General features: G+C 47.0%; 1 protein-coding gene across 2 annotated transcripts in view; it reads right to left on the bottom strand.

Annotated features, from left to right (window-relative positions):
• Positions 1-14,993: 14,993 nt before the first annotated feature.
• Positions 14,994-23,349, bottom strand: part of BEND7 (BEN domain containing 7) — a 46,584-nt gene continuing 38,228 nt past the window's right edge. The window contains exons 8-9 of one of the 2 annotated variants that reach the window (XM_058805078.1): positions 21,590-21,640; positions 14,994-16,876 (exon numbers count right to left, since the gene is read on the bottom strand). In XM_058805078.1, coding sequence (XP_058661061.1) covers positions 16,815-16,876; positions 21,590-21,640 — 113 coding nt within the window. In that variant the 3' untranslated portion in view covers positions 14,994-16,814. The remainder of the gene's footprint in view (positions 16,877-21,589; positions 21,641-23,349) is intronic. The other variant, XM_058805079.1, reaches the window with a different exon arrangement.

Raw genomic sequence — 23,349 nt, 5'->3', positions numbered from 1 at the left:
GTGTGTGTGTGGGGTCCGGTCCCTTCGTGCAGTCCCGCAGCCATCGAGGCTGGCAGAGACCTTTAAGATGGAGCAGTGCGAGGCAGCAGTGCCGGTGTGTAACCCCTTGGATACTGAGCCTCAGCACCTCTGGAGCGCAGCTCCGGGCACCGTGACTGCACCGCCCGTGTGGGCAACCTAACAGGAAAAATACTTCTTTAGTATCTAATCTGAATCTCCCCTGTCTGTAAGGCCATTTCCCCTTATCCCAGAATTGATTAGAAATTGATTGGAAAATACCTCTGAGATCGAGTCCAACCTGTGACCAAACACCACCTTGTCAACCCGACCATGGCTCTGAGTGCCACATCCAGGCCTTCCTTAAACACCTCCAGGGATGGTGACTCCATCACCTCCTTGGGAACCTGTCCTCATCTCCTTGGGAACTTGTTCTAATGGCTAATCATCCCTTCTGTGAAGAAATCCCTCCTCACACTGATATTTCCCCTGAGGAGGACAAGTCTGCCTTGCTCGGACACCTTCTCCTTCAATATGAAAACTTTGAGTTTGGGAACAATTTGGGTGGGAAATTGAACCAGAGCTGAGGAGACCTGACACCTGCAGATCCAGGTCTTCCACTGATGCTGAATTTTGGCCAGAAACTGGACAAAAAGTCACATTTGAGCCATGTCACACCAAAATGTTCAGCTAAAGGAAAGTGAGGTGTTCAAATGGACCTGACAATGGGCAAAATCTGGCCAACATTAAATTTTTCTGAGTGCAGAGCCAAGACTGTAGCCCCAGGGAGATAGAGGTGTCATTTCCTCAGGTGTCATCTTCAAGGGGTTTGATCAGTGTGTGGCCCATGGAAGACTGCAGGTACCACAGCAATGAGGCTGGGTGTGTCAGCTGGTGACTTTTTTACCCAGAATGTGGCTTTCAGCATGCTTCAGCAAAAATGTAATCCTGTTTTGCAGCAGGTGGTGATGGGTTCAGCACAACTCGAGGAAGCTGGGCTGTGTTTTAGTAGCCAGCAGCCACGATTGTCACAGACTACTGCTCAATTCAACCCTTTTCCACCACTGATTTGCAAAGCATCCCATTTTTTCTTATGCATTTAATATACAAATCACTGGAATCTAACATGTCTGATTTCCAATGTCTTCTCAGTTAATTTTTCTCCCTAAAACTGCATTTTGTGCTTCCAAAGACCCTTTTCCCAAGCAATTAAAATCAGGATTCAGATGAGTCTCTTGCTTTATGTGCAAGACAAGTTTTCTCTAGAAAGGAGGGAATTTCTGTGTTAGGGATAGCACAAGGCCCAGTTTACATTTCCAAATAGATAAAACAGGCACTTTGCTTCATGTAATTTGCAGCTAAGTACCTAATTAAGTAATTGCCTGTTAATTCAAAGATTGCTTTTCATGCAACTGGCTTTGAAAAAGTCTTGTCTAAAAACAAGCAGAAAGAGAAAAAAAATAAAGTGTTGCTTTTCTTGCCTGATTTTAATTACTCTCTTTATCTCCCAGAGAATGTACTGCCCCAGGACTGTGGTGCAGGGGACCAGAGGTGCATGGGAGCTCCCAGCACTGAGCACATTTAGGAAGTCACTAATATTTGTATAATTAATTGATTTTCAGGCTCCTCCATGTTGCTCTCTGAAAGCATTTCGAGCTCCACACACAGAAGCTGTTTCTCAGTGAGCAGCTGTGGGGCATTTGGCTGATGGTTTTGACAGCAGAGATGAATTGAGGACGTGGCATCTGCAGTCCTGACCTGGAATTTGAACCCTTTAGTGCCTCTCCCTCTTCCCAGATGGAGAGGAGGCGGAGGATCTCGGAATCTTCTGATTGCCATCGATCTGATTTTGCTGAGCACTGGCCTCGTATCACATCTGTGTGTTCCTTGAGAGATGATTTCAATCTGAAAAAAACCCTGTAATATCTTGAGAGCTGGAAATCAGATGCTCTGATCTAACATTTCTCCAGCATTTAGCCATTACCTCTACAACCAGCACCTCATTTAAAAAAAACCCCAAACATGAAGTGTAAGGAAAACCATGAGATAACCTTGCTGATTTTGAACCCTGACTTACATGATTTTCCTTTCTGATATTTTTTGGAGGGAAGAGGGAATTGGATCATATTTATATCTTCTTTATTTTTTTTTTTTTTTTTGCACATCTGTAAGGACTAGACATTTCTTTAACAGAGGGGAAAATAAAATAAATTGAGATTTCCAGGTGGTAACATGAAAGAAAACATGAATACTTGGAAATTCATGCTCATTAGTACTCCACAGATGTGACTCTGTAGAGCTGAATCTAGCCAGGACCAGGGTATAGAGATGAGAACTACACATAATTGAAGCCCTGATTAATTAAAAGCAATTTCTTGGCACAGACAGTGATGGAGCATCCTTGGGTGGATCTGCACATGTCCCTGTGGACGTGAGCCCCAGGCCCTGCTGCCTGTGTGGGCAGGCAAGGGGTACAAAAGTGGCTTTGCCAAGGAAGCCGAGGCAGGAGGAGCAGTGAGCCAGCCCTGCACTGCAGCCTCAGGTGTGCTGCTGCCCCCAGCACTCACCTGCCCCTGCTTCTCTAGGGGCTCCAGGCTTGCAACAGCTGCTGGAAGGGACTCAGGGCATCAGGAAGGGAGTCCTGTGCACACAGGGAAGTGTCCTTTTCCTGCAGGATCATAAACAAAACCCTGAGAGAGTAGTGATGGATCCAGCAGCAGCCCTGGGGAGGCCCCACACTGCTGGAGCCACCAGCTTCATGGAACATTTTCCTGGAGTCCAATAGTGGTTTTCTAGACTTAAAAACTGATCACATTTCCTTTCCTCCCTCCCTCCCTCCCAAAGGCATTTTTTGTCATCTGTGTCCAAAACTTCCAGCAGAAACTCCATGATTGGAGCAATTTGGTCCAATGCCATGAGAAGGGACTGCTCCACACACTTTAGGAAGAGCAAAAAGGAGAAAGAAAAGAAGGTGAAGCCCTCTGTGCTGTGCCTGATCACTCATCAAAGGCAGCTGCCTCCTGTGCTGGCTTGAGGACATGACAGATGTCTACAGCCTTTACAGGTGCAGGGCCTGCATTTCATCAGTCTTTTTTCCATGGGTGACCTGCAGTGTGGTTTATTAGCAGCTCAGATTTCTTTGGCCAAGGTGCTGTGTTGTGTACACATCCGGGTTAAAGCTAAGCAATATTTCTGATCCATGTGGGATTCTGACTCGGTCCTGCATCTCTGGTGTTTACAAAACGATCAGAGCTTGAACTCTCCCTGTTCTGTTTCTTAAATGTCAGCAGAAACTTTTTTTTTTTTTTTTTTATTAAAACAATGCAGCCTTCCCCTGCGATGTTTGTAACCAAGAAACTGTGGCATCACAAGAGCATGAGGAAATACTGGCTGATTAAAACCAGGGTAAGAAATGACAGCGAAAGTGTTTGTCTTTTTTTTTTTTTCTCATTTCAGAATTCACAATGAAGTTGCTGGTAAAATGGGACCAGCTGGTTCAGCCCCACTTGGGCTGAATATGATGTTTAATGTGCTGAAACTATGAAACTACTTCCACTGGCAAACTTTAGTGTGATAATTTAATTTCTCATGTAAAGCACATCTCACAGCATGACTTTTTTCCCTACCTCTCTCTGTTTTGACAAAGTAAAGTAAGTTTGGACTATTGTTGGTTTGCTTTGTCTTGTTTTATTTCTTTTTCCTGCCTCTCATTAATATACAAGTGGTATTAAATAGTAATGATGCCAGTATTGACCTCTGCTGTGCCTTGGTGTTTGCTCATTTTGCTTCAAGGAGCAGATGTTGTCTGTCTTTGTTTTCTGTTGCCAAACGGGGACTTTGCCCCTTTAACCTTTGATAAGGTGCATTAATAGTCTCTGATGTGAGATTTTATCAAAAGCCAAGTAAATCATACCTGCCTGGCAACTTCTTTTAAACATTCCCACTGTGGTTTACAGCAGTTCAAGAAAGTGCAGTGTCCTCTGTGGTTTTGCAGGCTGCACTTATCCCCTGCACCCAGCTGAGCATCCTCCATGGAGGGGGCACCCATGGGGGCTCCTGGGATTCTGCTCCTGGATGATGCTCCAGCACCAGTCCCTTGCCAGCTCCACCCTGTAGCAGTCAAACAGGGTGATGTTGCCTGTCAGTGACCTATGGGGTCTGACTAGACTCACCTGGAGCCCATTTTCCATCAGTTGCTGATGTGGGATGGGGAGGGTGGTGTGTACACAGCTGCTGCTGGGTTCTTGGTGCTTGTTCCCTTGCTGTGTGCCCAGAGAGGGGCTCCTGGCTGCTTTTGCACCAGCAGTTAAACACCACTGTGCTATAAAGCTGCTCTAACCCTCCCTACTAAGAGGCACCCTCACAGCATCTGTCTCTGTGTCTCTTCCTCATCCCTTTTGCAGCATTTCATACTTTGCTCCTGCACTTGGCCTCCCCAAAAGCTGCAAGGGAAAGTTCACTTCTCAGTTTCTATTTGTTTTTTTTTTTGCCCAGGCATCTACATGGCTTGTACAAGCAGCCACCAGCCCTGAGCTGGGGTGGTGAGGTCTCTCCCCAGGGTGGGCAGGCTGAGTTGTACCTCAGGTGGAAGCAAGCCTGGCTCTGGGAAGCCTTGTGGGCAGTTTGGGAAGGTGGCATTTTGTGTCTGAGATGTGCCTGTGTGCTCTCCCACTGCCTCTTGCAGTGTTAGTGGCTGCTTCTGCTGAAGCCCTCTTGGATTTACACAAATCTCTGCAAAACTGCATTGGATTTGGTATTCCCACCCTGCCTGTCACATGTGGGGGAAGCATTTCATGGAGCCCTTTTGTTCTGCCAGTCTGGGGCAGCAGGCACAGCACAGCTGCTCTTTGTTACTGGGCAGCACACAGAAAATAAAACAACCACACAGGGCCTGGTGAGGCAGCAGCCTCTCAGCCTCTGCCACACTGCCAGTGTGCCACTGCCCGGCCCGTGTGGGAACCTCCTCCTTCCCCCTCCAGACCTGGAGTTTCACCTGTGCTGACAACACCTGCATGGGGACAAGCCTCGTGCCTTGCAGTGCCCACAGAATGCTCCTTGTATCCCTCTCTCTTTGCAGGGCTTCGTGTCCCTAAGCCACATCCCAGCAGACTGGAGCCATCCCCAAGCATTCCCCACTTCCTTTGGCAGGGATGAGCCCTGGGCAGAGCTGCTCCTGCAGTGGGGATGGCAGGGGCACAACCCCATCACCACCACCATGGCCTTTGCTCCCAAGCACAGCCAGTGCTTTTCTGTGCCAGGGTTTCCCCAAGGCTGGAACTGTAAATAATCCAGCAGTGTCTCCTCCTGCCCAGCTTTGCTCCCTCTCTTTGTTTCAGGAGTTGTGTGGTTCTGCCAGCCACTCAATACAGGCTCCCTTGGGATGAGCCTCCAACACTGACTTCCCAAATTACTGTCTGGAGTGAAGGGTGCAGCCAAGCTGAGCCAGCAATCCTATTCCAGCTGCTGGCACGTGCCAAAACATCTGCCTGCCTGTGCTGTGCTTGCTGATGGAGCTGTGAGCAGCTCCCAGCATGTCATTTGGGAATATAAATTGAGTTTCTCCGAGCTGGAACCACCTGCTTCAGATAATTTCTCTGGCAAGGAATCTTATTCTCCATCCAGGATTTTCCTGCTTTCCTCTGCTGCCAGCCCTGTGTAGTAGCTGGGGGGTTGGTACTGATGGGTGGGAATTTAGGTGAATCCAGAGGGGAAATGTCCTGCTGCCAAAGCACAGCAGAGGGCAAATGTGCTGTTTAAGCCATAGAGTTTTAGAATCCCTGTCTGGTTTGAGTTGGAAGGGATCTTTAAAGTTCATCTAATCCAAACCCCTGCCATGGACAGGGACAGCTTTAGATATATTGGATTGGTAAAGGCCAACCTGGCCTTGAACAGTTCTAGGGATGGGGCATCCACAGCTTTTTGAGATGCCAGGCACTTCTTGATGCTGAACTAAGGCTGGTGGGATGCACAAGCAGGGAAACAAACAGCTCCCTGGGAAACAAGTGGCTGTTGCAAGGAGCAAAATGGCCTCAGCAAACCTGGAAACCAGAGGTGTGGGAGTGAAGGATGCTGCTGCTCCCAGCTTCCCTTTTCCCTCCCTAGAGTGACATGCAGCCAGCCCTCCAAGTCTGTCCCTGTCCCTTCTCCTTCTCCTGCCCCAGCAGTATCCATTAGATGAGTATGTAATTATGATCCCCTAAACACACCTGAACTGTTGAAACAGAGCTGAATCCCACCCAGAATTGTGCCAAGCAGGCACTTAAAACTTGAGCAAATGAGGAAAAGTGGTTTATATGGGAAACAGGTATAACATCAGCAGAGTGCTCTCAGAGCTGCAGGTGAGGTGCCCTGTAAGAGACCAGGTGTGCCCAATGCCACCTCTCATCTCCTCAGGGATAACCACTGTGCCATGGTGTGTTTTCCCCATGGAAAAGCAGAAACAAACCAAGCCCAAGCCCCTGAGCAGGGGCTGGGTGGTTTGATCTCCTTGAGGGGCTGGATGTGAGTGTGTTGCCATAACAGTCTCACAGGAACTCTCCTGCTCCCAGTCCAGGCTAGCAGGAGGAATGAGGATTGCTGAGCCCACAGGCAGTGGCTCCTCCAGGAAACTCCTGGAAAGCCCCTGATTTACATGCACCAAGACATGCAAAGGCTGTTTCAATGCAGTGCTGGATCCTTGGAGCTGCCAGGAGGTCAGACCCCTCTGGTGGGACTGGCTGGGATGTGGGGGTGGATGGAGGAGGGTGTGAGGGCTCCCCATATCTCTGTACCCCCAAATGCAGCCCTGCACTCAGCAGATGCACCTGGCAGTAGTGGGAAGTGCTCCACATTCTCCTAAAGGGCTTTTCCCCAGCATTTAAAAGTAAAACCCACAAAATCCCACAGGGAGGGAAACAATCACACATTAAATCTTCCCATTTCTCCATTTCTTTCCCATTCCCTGCATCCCACTGCTCCTCCTCCCCTCCCCGCTGACAAATTTGAGTGTGTTTTCCCAGGATTTGTGCCCAGCATTGGCATTAAGTGAACTCTGCACAGCAGCATCTGCCTTTGCAGGACCTGAGGCTGGGGCAGTGTGGAATGGGGCAAATGCTCCCTGGGGAGAGCATCCCTCCAGGTGAGGCGTTTCCCTGTGCAGACAGGGAGGCAAAGCCGCTGATGGGCAGTGCCTGGGGGAAGCAAAGCCCAGCAGAGAGCCCCCGTGCCCGCTGCTTTGATTTCCAAAAGGCAATTAACACCCGCTCGGTGCGGCTCCATTCCAGAGAGCAGAGCAGCAGGAAATAGCTGCTCTTCCCAAATGCAAAGCATTGCCCCAAGCCCCGTCTGCTGCCAGCTTGACAGATCCCTGCGGAGCCCAAGGAGTCACAGCAGAGCCAAGGCTGAGCGCTGTTTTTAACTCGGGTTTTGATTTAATCCAAGCTGCAGAGCTGCGTCTCTATGACCAAGATCCTTAGCAGTATCCATACAGCCAGAGTGTAACCGATGGGTCAGGGAGTAGATGTGTGCTCCAAAAATTGGAGTTTCCCCACTTTACTTTAGGGTTGGTTTGATCTCTGCACAAGCTGCTGTGAATGTGGGATTGTGAGGAGTGGAAGCAGGATGGGTGGATTGCAGCAGAGGAACAGGGAGCTGGGGCTGGCTGCTGGTGCCACTGAAACTGCCACCAAACAGCAGCTTCCTGACACTCAGCAGGTAACACTGGGGCCAAAGGAGTGAACCCTTCCCATTCCTGCCAGTTTGGATAAAATCTGTAGGCACTGGAATGTCTCTTGTTCATAGTATCACAGAATGGTTTGGGTTGGAAGGCGCATTTAGAAGTCACCTGGTTCCAAACCCCCTGCCATGAACAGGGACATCTTCAACTAAACCAGGCTGAAGTTGAAAACTTAAACCCCAACAAACCTGACCATGAATGTTTCCAGGGATGGGGCATGTGCCACCTCTCTGGGCAACTCTTGCAGTGTTTAATCGATTTCATTGTAGAAAATATTTCCTTTCTATTGAGTCTACCATCCCCAGGGTGATTTTTGTGGTGCACAAGACAGGTGGTCATGGTGGTCCTGCTCTGCTGGTGGTGCTTGCACTGCACCCTCAGCATCCCACCTGGATGGGACCATTGGCATGACAGGGATGGGCAAGGTTTGCTCCAAGGGAATTCCCACTCCCAGGAGATGAGACCAGATATCTCATTGAGTGAGTCAACCACTCCTAGAAGCAAATACTGTGAGCAGTTTTGGGCACCACAATATGAGAAAGATGTTAAACTCTTAAAGAGTGTGCATAGAAAAGGCCACAATGATGGTGAAGGGTCTGGAGGGGGAAGCTGTGTGTGTAGGGGCTGAGGTCACTTGGTTTGTTCAGCCTGGAGAAAGGTGAGACTGAGGGGAGGCCTCATTGTGCTCTTCAACATCCTCATGAGGGGAAGAGGAGGGGCAGGCCTTGAACTCTTCTCTGTGGTGACAGTGACAGCACTGGAGGGAATGGCCTGCAGTTGTGTAAGGGGAGGTTTAGGTCAGATAATAGAAAAAGGTTCTGCACACAGAGGGTTTTTGAACAGGCTCCCCAGGGCAGTGGTCACAGCACTGAGCCTTGCAGCGTTCAAGAAGTGTTTGGACAATGCTCTGAGGCACGGGGTGTGACTCTCAGGGTGTCCTGTGCAGGGCAAGAAACTGGACTGATGATCCTTGTGGGTCCCTTCCAACTCAGCACATTCTGTGATAATATTTTAGAGGTGATCTTGAACAGGGGACAATATTCCAGTGAGTTATAGACTGAGGAGACACAGTTCAGGGTAGAAAATTGCTTATAAGTTCAGCCATTTAGGATATCAGCATTAGTTTTGCTTCTAAAACTTCCCAAGTGTGAGCAAGAATCACCTCACCCACCCACACTCACTAAATATTTAGTCATTTTTAACAAGTTAAACAAAGCCCTTTGATTGGATTTATGCTAATGGCTCCTCCGTAGGCATTTCTGATTCATTTACATTTCATTTTAAAATTGCCTGTGTACACTGCTGCTTCTCACCAACACCATTAGCAGATAAAAGGAACAAGCAGCGGGTCACAGACGCCACAAGGTGGCAATAGTTGAAGAGCAATTTGTTTCTGGAGGAAGAGCTCTGGGGCTCGCAGTGAACCCTCCCCGGGAGGGCAGCACTGCTGTGCATTAACCTTGGCACTCCCTGAGGGCTCTGTGCCCACCAAAGCTGAGGGGTTCCTGTGTGGGGTGGGGGGTTCACCTCCCCCCTCGGAGCAGGATGGAGAACATGGCAGAGCTGCTCAAGGTCGGCCCAGCAGTGTTGTTTCTGCCTCACGGTTTCAAGGACCAAAACTTGCAGCATGGAGCAGAGAGGGTTTGCATACCCCAACACAGAGCCTCTGAGCCCTGGCTCTGTGTGCCAAGGTGGGGTTTTGCTGGGTCAGAGCCTCTCAGGGGTGTTGCTGTGCCAGCATCCTGTGTGAATCTGCAGCACCTGATTTGCCAGCTCAGGAGAGGTCTCAGCCCCACAGCACCCCTAGATCCAGCACAGAGGTGTTTCAGTGGATGGGAGTTCCTGATTCCATGACAGGGTGAGACAGGCTGCCAGCTGATTAATCCTCAAACGGTGTTAGATCCTGTATGACCTATAAGCCACAGCAGTGGGGTTCAGGGCTCTGTAAGGCTTCTGATATGGTCATTCCCATCACTTTGGCCTCGAGATGGAGAGGTATGAGTTTGATGGAGGGGCTGTTTGGTGGATATGGGACTGGCTGGATGGTCATCGCCAAAGAGTTGTCAAACATTTCATGTCCATATGGAAACCAGTAAGGAGAGGTGTTCCTTAAGGTTTTGTACCAAAACTATTTCATATTGTCATCAGCAACGCAGGCAGTGGTTTCTAGAGCACCCTCAGCAGGTTTGCAGGTGACACCAGGCTGAGTAGTGCTGCTGATGTGCTGGAGGGAAGGGATGCCTTCAGAGGGACTTGCACAGGCTTGAGGAGTGGGTCTGTGTGAACCTCATGAGGTTCAACAGGGCTGAGTGCAAGGTCTGGCATCTGGGTCAGGGCAATTCCCAGGGACACCATGTAGGGGGATAGACCATAAGCAAATAAAGGTGGTATAGAAAGTAATCTTGCCCCCTAAAGAGTTGCAGCTGGGTTAGTTATTAAGGATTAGGAGCAGGCCTGATGTTAACAGGCCACAGCTGTAGCCAAAAAAAAAACTGTTATAAAAGAGTGGATTGGTGGGAACTGGAGTCAGTTGGCTGTTGTGAGGACAAGGAACAGTCAGTGCCCAGAGGAGCTGCCAACAAGAAACATCAAGGAGGTACAAAACTCTAGCAATATGGAACCCTTGCAATGTAATGACAATAGAACTGTTGCACTATAATGACAACAACACCATCCCACTGGAATGGGTGCTGGGGGCCTGCATGAGGCAGGAATCTCCACTGCCCTCCCCAAAGGGACTTTAAATGAGAGTTGGGAGCTGATGGACCATGCTCAGTGAAAGGCAGCAGAGGAGCCATGTGGGAGCCCATTTGTGATGAATGTTAAATGTAAAATCTATGTTAATGCACTGGGGTTTGGCACTCTGTGCTGTCCAGGAGATGGAGCTGGGAATATGATGCCCTGGTGAGCAGAGGCTCTGTGGGATCTCAGCACCTCAGGACTGAGGTGCAGAGGGACCGAGACCACCCTTGGGGGGCTCGGGAGTCCTGGAATGTTGCCAGAAGTGTCTGGTGGCTGGACTTTGATCCTACACAGGAGACGACACCTGTATGAGGATGGGAGGATTTCACTGGGTAAATGGTGAAGGGATAAGTTAATTAGAGTGTAAAACACAGGGTTTAGGATTTCTGTACAGGGGGGTCTAAAGAAGTAAGATGGAGGAATTGGGGCGTGTCCTGTCCTTCTTCTTCTTCTTCTTGGCCTCCATCTTCTGTGGTGATGCTGGCACTTTGGGATTGGTTATTACTAAAAGTGCACTGGTTAATAAGGGTAAAAGGTATTGGGGAAAATTGATAAATATTGTATACGTAACTTTGAGTATAAAGATAGGTGACCGCCCCGGGGGCTCGCAGTGTGCTCATGGCTGGCTGCTGAGCAGACCTCTGTCAGGCCAAGAGAAAATCTTTTAGATAAACAATTAATAAACACCGAGACCGAGAAAAGATCTGGAGCCTCTTCTCGTCCTTTGAAGCACGGGCTGTCCAAGGCCACCCCGGGCCTTTCCAGGTCACCCAAACAGCCGGGAAACCGACAAGGCTCTAGGAAGTGGAGGTCTCAGAGCAGCACTCCATCTCTGTGGGATGCAGCACATCCACTGCCATTCCTTGGGGCTGGCAGCAGCACCTGGGTGTGCTAGGTGGCCTTGGGCTGCTCAGGAGCCTCTGCCTGTGCTTTAGTCCTGGGGGAAGGAGTGAAGGCAGCAGGACCCCCAGGCAGGATGGGACAGATCACATCTGTGGTGCCCTGGGCCAGAGGGACAGAAAGGACAAATCCACAGTGAGTCATTGACTGTCATTGATGCTGTTCTGTTGTCCAGCCAGACCGTGGTGGTTGGGCAGATTTAATGCAGACAAAGTTTCCTTCTAACCCTGAGGCAAACCCCATTCCCTGCAGGGTGTCCAGCCCAGTCTTGGCTCTCCTTACAGCATCAGGGCAGTACATGAAGGGTGGATGGAGATGCAGGAAGGGGATACCCCACTGGTGCTGCCAGCATCAGGCCAGTGAGGTGGAGGTCTGTCAGTTTTGAGGATGGAGCCATCACCAGGAAAGAGTCAAGAAAACAAAGGGTGGATGATGTCACCATTCTCACCAGTGAGGCAGGGCTTACCACAGGAGGCAGGGATGTGGCAGTGGGGAGAGCTGGGCACTGAGGGCCTGTGAGGAACTCAGGAGAAGGGAAATCAGGGGGGAGCAGAGGTCCAGCTAAGAGTAGAGCAGTTTACACACATCCCCTGTGCAATGATGAATGGAGACATGAGATACAGTCGGTGAATGCTGAAATCTCTCGGGATTAAATGATTACATTAATCTTTGCTTTCTCTAAGCCGTGGTAATGGCAGTAGCCACATGCTGGTTCCAGTCCAGATCCATCCCTGCTAACTTCCCAGTGACCCCTTGGGGAGCTGGCACGGGCTCACACTGTCCTGACACACAAATGCCCCCCTCACCCTTCTCTAGCTGACACCCCTTTCACCTGATGTCTCCAGGGCAGTGCTGGGCATGGGGCAAAAGCAGGGCAGGGATCCTGTGGTGCGGGAGCACTGCTGCCAGTGAGGATTTTTAAGGTCTCCTGGATGATTTCCTTTGCTGGAATGCACATGCAGTCTGTATGATTTGCTGAACCACCCTGGGGCAGGAAAGACCCTGCAGGCCACCTGAGGGTCAGTGGATGGCAGAACTATGTGGGGTGGCCTTTTCCATCCACCCCAACCTGAATATGACACTTCTCCTGGGTGTGCTGGTGATGGACACAGCCTGGGGACATCTCTGCCCATGGTGATTGTTGCCAGTCCAGGCTGGCCCTGTGGCCAGGCCCTAGCAGGAGCCATGGGCCACCATGGTACTCTCACCTGTCCCTTGCTAGGCAGAGGTGGATGAAGCTCTTCACCCCATGCTTGTTGGTAGCTCCGGGGGCAAGGGTGGTGCTGTGAACACTTTAACATGAAGTTACTGCCCTTGTTATCAGCTGGGTGTAACAACATGTGCATGGAGGGGATAGAAAAAGCTGATGGAATTATTTTGAGTTTTTTAAAACCCAGAATTGATGTTTACACACTGGAGCTAAATTATTTATACTCATAATGTTATAGGTTTCACATCAGTGGCTTTTATTAGCAGTCGGCAGATGAGAAATCATACCTGACCTACTTGTACAAATTCCTCTCGTGCCTCTCTGCGATGACAGCGTGGCAGGAAGGAGTGCAGGTGCTTACCCCAGGCCAGTGTGGGGATGCTCAGGCAGTGGGAGAGCCAGTGGAGGGAGAAGAGCTATCTCAGCAGCTCCTACGAGGCATTTTGCTGCTTTAGGTTTGGGGGAGAACATGAACAAGGGGGTTATTTTTGAAAAGTCTTGCAAAATGCTGGCAGCATCTGTTTCTCTAAGAGGATGTGGCCCCATGGGTTTTTTCTAGGACTGTGCCCCCTCCCTTCCCCAGAGAAGGAGAAATGCACTCCCTAGCAAGGCCTCAGCAGAGGGGAGGCTTTTTGGGGAGAAGGCTTCTCTAGAGGAGGGGTGGCTGCATCAGGACCCCCATCCCCAAACCCCTCTGATGTGACACAGTGTGTTTCCCCTGAAAGACTCAGCCAGCCGTTTCTAAACCAACATGTCACAGGCACTTGAGATGACTTTCTTCTTGTCTCACAATTAATGCATTTTTTATAAAGCCCAGGCTTCAGTTTCCTTTCATGTTACCAGGAGGATATCCTTTTTCCTCTTCAGCTTCAGAAGGATGTTTTTCACCCAAAGCATTAATCTCCAGTGTCCTGTACCCAGGGCAGAGGGATGCACTGGCTGACAGGCCCAGCAAGAAGCAGGAGCGTGGCTGAAGCTCAGGTGTGGCTGCTGCCAGAGTCACCTGCTCCATCCCAAAGCTGTTCCAGCAGGTGAGCCTGCAGCTGGCAGCAGCACGTGCTGGTGGCTCTGCAGCACAGATGAGAATAGTGCCATGCAGATCACAGTACACAGGAACATTTCTTGCTCACAATTGTACCTTAGACTCAATTAAGGTGCTCCACTTAAATGTTGCAAGAACAGTGTATTAAACTGGTCCCTGTTTTTTAAAACACAAGCCAAACAAATCCATGCTTTAACATCCTGGCCTGTATCAGCAGGACCAAGAATGATTGTCCCCCCTGAACTTGGCACTGGTAAGGCCACACCTTGAATCCTGGGGACACTTTTGAGTTCCCCACTACAACAAAGACATTGAGGTGCTGGAGCAGGTCCAGAGAAGGGAGAACAGAGCTGAGGGGCTCAGCCCAGAGAGAAGGAAACCTTAGAGTGGCATTTCAGTACTTAAAGGGGGCTTGTAAGAAAAATAGAGAGGGACTTTTTACTAGAGCCTGTAGGGACAGAACAGGGAGCAGCAGTTTTAAACTAGGAGAGGGTTAGATTTAGATTAGTTATTAAGAAAAACAATGTTACAATGAGACTGGTTTACAGTGAGGCTCTGTGACAGGTTGCCCAGAGAAGCTGTGGATGCTCCATCCCTGGAGTGTTCAGGACCAGCTTGGACGGGGCTTTGGCCAACCTCATCTTGTGCAAGATGCTCCTGCCCATGGCAGGGGTTGGAGCTCTCGAGGTCCCCTCCAACCTAAACCATTGTGTGATCTGTGAGCGAGATGCTCTTCCAGCACCCCCCAGAGGGGAGAGCCTGCACTGGCTCCTGTCACAGCACGCAGGATCTGCGCCAGGCTCCAGCCGATCCGGGCAGCCACTGAAATGTGAGGGAAGCTCTCCTTGGGACTTTTACCATCAGTGCTTCCTGTATAAAGCCAAAAAGGTGTGGTGAGCTGCTGCTTCACTTCACTTCACTGGCTCCTTAGAATTGATGGAAGATTACCAGGAACATGTTTTTGCAGGAAGTATTTTCTAAGGCTAAACATTTGATGAGGGTGTGATAATGAATTACCAAGCATATATCTTTGCAGCTACTCCAACCTGTGAGTATTGGTTTGTCCTTCCTGTGTGTTGTTTCCATAGAAGCAGAGCTTAACCTTTTAAGTGCAGATTATAAAGGCACCTAATTCAATTAAAATTAGACTTCAAGCATATCAGTTTGTAATGCTCAAGAGTCATTACATGATTGGATATAGATGTTGTTGTGATTGGCAAGGCCAGTGTGGTTTCTGGCTGAGCCAGCTGGAAAAACAGCATCCTGGTGGGAACTTTCAGGGTTTTCCTATGTGTAGTCCACTGGTGGCAAAGGAATTCCTCTAAAATACGGGAATCCAGCATAGAACACAGGAACACACTTGCAATTAAAGTTATTTATTGTAGGTTTTCTTTTCTGAACTGACAAAGAGGATTTCCCAGAGCTCGGTAACACGACACAATGTTATACACCATTTCACAACTAGTCCCTTGTCGCTTTATTAAGAACATAGTAATTTAAAAATATCTAAATATTTACATATTAATAAAACATATATACAGAAGATTGAGACATTTTTACCTAAATATGGAATGATTTTTTTTTCTTCTCTCTAATAAACCCTATAAAAAGATTTCTGAAGAAAGTCTGAACAGTAGTCACAGTAAGTAAACACAAATGCAATCTTCCAAATTTACAAAAACGCTGATTTCATTGCTGAAGGGTTACAACACAACGGACCGGTGCCCCCTGCCCAATGCAGGCAACTCCAAGCCATGAAGGAAGGAAAGACTCAAAATTTAAGGTTTGCAGTGCACATTCAATCTATTCCACAGTTTCAGAGAGAACATGGTCATTCCTAAAAGTCCATGGAAGGTGGGTGGGGAACAGCTGGGAGCCTGGTTTCTCGGGTGCCAACAGAACAAACCGTTCACGTTGGCTTCAGTGTTATTTGTGGGCATTCTGTGACACCTGAGAAACAGGCATTAGGATTGTTAAAAAAAGAGGTTGAACATTTTTAAAACCATCCCACTCTGTAATAGCACTTCTGTTGAGACACTCAAAGGCCAAATAGTTTCAAAAAATAAAAAAAGTACCTAAGATAAGATACACACAGGGGAAGGAAACACAATGGCAAAGGCTCCAGCAAGCTCTCCCTCGAATTGCAGGACACGTGCTCAAACTGCCTGGTGATCAATAGGTGTTGCAGGTAAGACCTTCCAGATTTCTCTGTGACATTTTTAAAGTGAATTTAGTGCTGATGAAAGGTGCAGAAATGAAGGTTTGCAGGAGGGGCCACACACAGTTTTACCTTAGCCCTGACCTGACCCTTTCAGTGTGTAAGAGGGTAGTGCAATTTCATGATCGATTCACTTGTCTTAACTGCTGACATACCAATACAGTGCCAGCTGAAAGGTGACTTGTTTTTTTTAAATAGGTGAGTATTGTTGCCAATACTCAGTTTACAGGGGCTGAAAAATCACAGTGAGCAGACCCTCTTCTTAGAAAACAGAAAAATAATACATTTTGAAATTGAGGTGATGAGCAAGCTGGGGGCAACAGTGAGGGGAAAATTACCACCTCCAGCAATCTGCACTACCAAGATGCTCAAGAGCCATCCCACACAGGGGAAATTGTTTGAGGAATAGCTTCTCCTTGCTATAACTAGGAACCTGGGCACTGCTGGGAGAAATCCTCCTTTATTCCCTCCTAAACCCAGTAAGGACTTTTTAATCAGAGCTGTGTGTGACTGTCATTGATACCACAGCAGCCAGGAAAGGAAAAGTGGGTCTGCAGAAGCAAAGAGCTTCACCAAGTCAGATGCTCTTTAAGCCCCCAGGAGAGAGAAGCCACCTTGGTCCCTGGGGACAGGAAGAGTCACAACTTCTTCGTGGTTTAAGATGAGACACTGCTGGCAAGCATACAAACGTGGAAAAATACAATCATGGAGGAGAAACACAGGCAGGAGAATGACCTCAGAGTGGGTACCCTGCTAATTCAGTAATGCATGGGATGCAGAGGGAAATCATCTTAATTAAGATGAAGAACAATGAAGAGATCTGGTGGTTCATTACTTGAGGTTACATGGAAAATGCACAGACTTGTAAGAAAAACTGTATGGATGCCCATGTCTTGTAGTACACTGAAGTTCTTGTGCTGAGCTTGCAGGAACATTGCTCAAAGGAGAGGATGTTTCTATCTGCTAAGAACACTGATGCAGGATGTGAAATTCAAACTGAAAAATCTGGGTTTGCATCTATCAGATGGTCTGTTGTGGTGTCAAAAAGGTTACCTGAAGGGAGAAAGAGTTTGAAGGAATCAGTTAAAAAAATGTAACTGATATCAGTAATTTGAAACAAAAAAATTAGTATTTTAGAATTATGGAAATAACGTATTTGAGTTTTAATTTTAATTAGTGATGAGGCTGAACTGCTGGTGTGCACACAGGCGGTGCTGCTGAATTCCATTTACAGTAGAGCTCAACTGGCTAAAGAAAAGCAAATTAAATAGATTTTTTTGAATACAAAATTTGCCAGCCAAGTTTTTCACACAACATACAGTGCAGCCCACTTCAGATGTAAAGCACTCCATTAGTCTTCAGCACAAACTGCACTGCTACGCTCACCCCTTTGAAGTTTAGGTTCTGAAGAAGTGAAAAAAGCACCCCATGAATTTTAAACCTTGAGTACATACTTTGGGATCTTATTTGGTAAAAACCCCCACCACTCCACAGCAGTCTAAATGCATATAAGAGAAAAAAAAAAAAAATATATATATACACATACACTTATAAAAGGTGCACTGTATGATTATATCCCATCTTTTAAAAAGCACTTTAAGAATGTGCTTTTTCTAAACAGAACAATGAAAAGATGGACAGAAGAATTACAACGAGGGCACTAAGAACACAGGGCAAAGAGAAGACAGACATCAATCAGCCTAAGAGGCAAATACATCCCAATGAAAAGGGAAGACTCATACAATCACACGTTGAAAGGATAAAGATTTATATTACAATAAAGGATTTATATTTAAGGTTTTGGAAAAGGTTTTTCTTTTTTTTTTCCTTTTCTTTTCTTTTTTTTTTTCTTTTTTTCCCCCAAGTTTCATTTTCTTGATATTGTATTTCAAGAGAAAAGGAGACAACCTACATAGAATTGGATTGTTGCTGTTTTCTTATCATCTGTTTCTTTACCAAGAGATTGCTCTCATCTTTTCACAAAGCTCTATCACCCCTAGACCTGAGGATTGGGATGTTAGTGTTTCAGCTTCCGTTAGGGATATCAAAATTCTTTCTCATCTCAAAATTAACCTCAGAGTGGAGAAACTACACAAACTCTCAGCTTGGCTGTGGTCCAAAGCACGGGTAAGGAGTGCTGCCTCATGGCCCTAAACCTGCCTACATCTTTCCAATCCAATTTACAAGATGAGGATTCAAGGAAAGGGCGTTGCAGCTGTGTTATATTTGTTCTCACATGCAGAATTTATGGGTTATGCCTTCCTTTTGTTTTTCTTTGAACCACAAAATCCCAATGCTTTGGGTAAATTGTACACTGAAATAAGATGAGCTTTTTCACAATACCATCTTACACAGAAAGACTCTGAAAGGTGCCACATCCTCATCCTGATAAAGATCTATCTCACACCCTCCAGGTATCCTGTATCACCAAGAAGCTAATCAGCCTTTCCACTGAGCCCACGATAATTACCCCCAGAGCTGTCTGATCTGTCTCAGCTCAGCTCTGGACACAGCCTGCAGCTTTGCTGAGGTGCAAAAGCTGGAACTCTCTGAGACCTGAGCTTTGATAACATTTGTTAGGGACAATTCTTCTAGTACTTTCTTGAGATTTATCTGTCAATGAACCAAAGTTCCCAGCAAGTTTAACTGCTACAGTTCTTCCAATTTACTTTAAACACCCTTCAATCAACAGCCTTTAAAGACAAGGCCCTCTTAGTACAGAGGGTGATTTTAACACAGGAGCATCATTTCTGTTCAGGAGTGCTAAAATATAATTGGGAAAAATGTCTTAGCTTTATGAGGCTGTTCCAGCTTCATTATTTTTACCAGGCTTTTGAGTTCCAAAAGAGGTTTCTGAAAACAAAGCATCCCCTGCTCTCCTCAAATCCCAGGAGTTTGCTGTTTGTGGGCACAGAGGGAGCTGGTTCAGACCTGGCTGTGGGCACTGGCACCAATTACCTGCACTCAGAGGCTGGTCCTGCTGGCACCAAAAGAGAGACACCTCCAAACACAAGTGCAGCTGCCCTGGCCTTCCCTCTGGAAGCAGCTCTCTTCCCACCAGTGATGGAGAGAGGTGAGAGCAACCACACCTCTGACTGAGGTGTCCCAAATGAAGTGTCAGCTAGAGGCTACAATCCAAAATCATACAGACTGAGACATTCCAGCACTGATAGTCCACATGTACCCAGATCTCCTTCATAATGCCATTGGTGTCACAGGCAGCACTGACAGAGCTGGAAAGGCAGATTTAAGGCATCTGAGATTTCCCCTGTTTTTTGGCATCAGTGCTTATCACTGATTTAAATAATTCTCCCTTGGTGCTTTTGCTTCACAGTTTGTTCAGCTATTGAAGATCAAGAGAGGAAGTGTCCATGCATAGCTCCCATACCCCTATATCTTTTCTCCCCATCCAGTCTCCTGCAAGATCCCCTCAACCAACCCCATTCACTCTGGTTTTATTACACCAAAGCACCAGCTTAACCACTGATCACAGAGTTACAGGATCAGCTAGGTTGGAAAAGATACTTAAGATCCTGCACTGCAAAGTCCACCAACAACCACATCCCCAAGTGCCATCTACCCATCTTTTCAACACCTCCCAGGACTGTGACTCCTCCACTTCCCTGGACAGCCTGTCCCAGTGCTCAACAACCCTTGTGGGGAAGAAATTTTTCCTAATACCTGAGGCCATGATTTATCTGATATTAGCTGTCATCTGCAACCAAGGCCCATGGCATGAGGCACTGCACAAACACAGTCAGAGAGACTTTTCCCCAAAGATTTTTCAAGCTAAACAGAGAAGACAGCTGAATAAATTGCATGCAGACTCTCTTTAAAGAACCTGTCAAGCACCCTTTTGTAAAACCAGCTGTACTAAAACAGGAAAAGACCCCTGTAAAAATCATATTACACCTCTTTTGCTAGATTCCTTGATGCAAAGCAGCTATATTTTGGCTCTGTCTTATGATTACTGTCATTATACTGTCTGTGTATCACTTTAAATAATCTGCTTCCAACAACAGTATGATATTACACAGATCTGTCCTGTAAAGAGGCACTGGCACACATATAATAATGGGTGTGAGTCAAATTCTTGGCTCACAGCCTGTGAGCATCACCTCCCCCCCAATGCAAACTGCAGCGTGGTTTATTTAGGCATCCTTCCACAGGTAGTGTAGAGCAGTACACATCACACACAAGCATTTCAGCTCCAAAGCTGCATGCATGGATGCTCAAAGGTGTACAAGCAAGCAGACCACAGGGGTGATCTGCAGTGGAGTGGAAAGGGAGTTGCCTTCTCTACCACAACCATCCCAGCACGTTCATCTCCATCCCTCATGTACAACCTGAGCAGTGACTACAGAAACTGCTCCAAGAAACCCACAGCAAACTGTTCATTCTGCTCCAGAGCAATGAGGAGATAACACTACACCACATTAACAACCTTTATTAGGGAAGGGAGCGGAATTGCTTCCCTCCCTGATAAAAGAAACCAACAGGATGTTGCTTGGAAGGGACCTTTCAAAGCAGAGCTTCCTGCACCTTTCATCCCAGCCGCAGCCTGCCATATTATTGAGCAGGAAAGCAGGATGGCAGCTCCCAGGCAGCGTGTGCTCCCAGCCCCCCCTGGGTCCCTGCCAGAGCCAGACTAAAGCTGCTTGTCCTCCCAACTGCTCTGCTGCTCCTATTCCTTAGTAACTGCACGTGCTCCACGGCTGGCAGCTGCTGCTCCAGCACACAGCGGCGCCGTGTGAAAGCTCCTTCTGCAGCCCTCGTGCAAGAGAGATTAGGGAGTGCTGGCACAGGAGACAGATCTGTGATGGGCACCAGGAGTCTCCCGTGCTCCCCACAGCTGTCAGGTACAGTGTGGTGTGCTCAGAAACCCAGTACCAGCCCTGTCCTGCTCTTCCAGCAGTGGCATTGCTGAGCTCCAACCACCCTTTGTTGTTAAATGAAATAACACAAAACCGCACTATAATCGATGACGTTATTTGTCTGCCCAAGATCCTCTCTCCTTTGGGATAAGAAGCAGCATCTCAGTGACATTACAGACTTTGAAATGCAGGCTCTGGCCCCACTGGATTTTCAGAGGATGGCAGCTCAGCTCCTACCATCACGGCACCTACTGATGGGCCAACTCTTAATGTGAAGGTGCTTCAAATTTCAGTCTCAGTCTGGTGATTTCAGCACCAAATTCAACAGTGTGGAAAAATGTTATTTCCCACTCTACACAGCTGCACAGCCAAGCTGCTGCATAGCAATTGTCAGGCTTTTAAGGCAGGGTGGCTGCACTTCAAGAATAAGTGCAGAATAAACTAACACTTAACTAGCATGTAAAAATGTCTGCAATCCTTCTGTGAGTCCAAGATATTATGGCTAATACCACCAACAACTCAACAGATGTGACACTACAAGTGATTGTGTTTGTCCCTACCAATAACTCTGTTAAGAGATAAAAAATACTCCCAGAAATATCAGGGATGAGCACAAGTCACTATCTGGCATAAGAAGTGTAACTTACAGGCCTTATTAGCTTTAGCTGCTCCCATGGACCTTGAGGTTTTATGAATATGAAATTGAGGGGAAAATTGTACGATTCTGATGCATTTGTTTTTTAACACAGACCATTCAAAACTTTACATAGCAGAGTCCTATGTGCAATTACCCACCTGTACATGGCAAGTCAGGATTATTGAAAAGTGCTTCTGTGCCATAAATAAATAAAAACACATATGGAAGACTGATAAAAATTTTAATGCATTTTACCTGTTTGTAGTAGAGAAATGTCCGGTTTCTCATCACAGTCAGTTGCCTCTGCTGATTACAAATATAAACAAGAAATCTCATTACTTTTACTGAATATGGGAATGTGATTAAAAAGCTGCAGACTGTGAAGTGATTTTGCATTTTCTATCTACTTTCCTCAGCTGCAAATTTGCAAGTGCTCTGTTAAAAACTCACTGCTTGGAGGAAAAGGTCATATAATAAAAATGCAAACTTGGAAGAGGGAGTTGGGTATTAAGGAGCAATTGTACCAGCAATGGGATGGAGTAACATTTGTTCTTTTTCAGGTTTCAGGATGTCTGTATAAGAGGAGTTGTTATCACTTGATAAAGTCACAAGAAAAGCCCCCAGCGGTCCTTAGAGGAAGAGCCTTGCAGGCTGAACTCCACCCACCCACAGTCATCTGATGCCTGCAGGGAAAGGAACACTCCCATTTCTACACCCAAAGCCATGACCACAGGCAAGCTCACTTTGCAGGGGACAGATTTACTAGGGCAAAGTGTCTTCAAAAACGCAGGTGGGTGCTCAGTGTAATTAAAAAAGCACTGGCAATTAATGTGTATATACACACATGCTTTCAACCCACAGCTTATGCAAGAGCATTTGACTTAATTTGGCCCACGGTGAAGGGAGGCTAAAAGCCTAATTTGTTCATTTTGTGTTTGCCAGAGGCCAAGGGAATGCACAGACATAGCTTGCCTCACTCAGCAGATGTGCAGGGACTTGTTAGGCTCTAGTACCTGGGACGTGCATGTGAACCCTGAGTAAATCAAAGGTGTGTAACAGGAAATCCGTGCCTAACCTAAACAAGCCCTATTCAAAATCCTATTACCTTTGTCTTTTGGCACTGCAGCATGATATTTAAGGCCTTTGAAGCACAATGAGATCTTTGAGAGCACTTCAGCAAATGAGGTGTGGTCATACAGGACAAGCCCATTATCACTGAATCACAGAATAGTTTGGGTTGGAAGGGATCTTAAAGGTCACCCAGTCCAACCCTCCTGAAATTAGCAGGGAGAGAGCTTCAACTAGATCAGGCTGCTCAGAGCCCTGCCCTTGAATAATTCCAGGGATGGGGCATCCAGCATCTCTCTGAGCAGCCTGTGCCAGTGTAAAAAATTGTAAAAAATTCTTCCCTGTATCTAATCTAAATCAACCATGTTGCACTTTAAAATGATCATTCCTTGTCCTATGAACTACAATGTGCAAGGTCAGTGTGGTGGATGTATATCTGCTCACATCCATTCACTGCACAATACCCACAGGGATCAAAACCAAGGCTAGAGATAAACTAAACAATTCAGTTCACCTTCCACTTGAGACTAAGCTAACTGTTCTGATCATCTTTATCATGGCTCTGCACATGAGGATGTTCAGTTGTTGCCTTCATGATGATAATGTCTAATCCAACTCCTAATCTACATTAATTTTCTAATGTAATCCCAACCCTTGTCTCTCCATCCCTGGTCCAAGAGAGTGCTGTCTCTCCCACATGCCTGGATGTCAGGTTAGTTTTTAGCTATATGCTCTCAGTTCTGCAAAATTAACCAAAGAAAAAATAAACAAACTAAAACCCTATTATCAGGCAGCTTTCCTCCCACAAAAGGTTTAAATGCAGAGCCCTGATAAATTAATGGCACAGACTTGCAAGTGACTCAGTGGGATTGAGACTTTTCTCTGCTTTCTGTGAGAAGGTGCCACAAATTCAGTGCCTGGTACAGCTCACTGTGAAAACCTTGAAT

Source organism: Ammospiza caudacuta, chromosome 5, assembly GCF_027887145.1.
Source record: "Ammospiza caudacuta isolate bAmmCau1 chromosome 5, bAmmCau1.pri, whole genome shotgun sequence".
Lineage (NCBI taxonomy): Eukaryota > Metazoa > Chordata > Aves > Passeriformes > Passerellidae > Ammospiza > Ammospiza caudacuta.
This window is presented reverse-complemented; position numbering and strand designations above follow the sequence as displayed.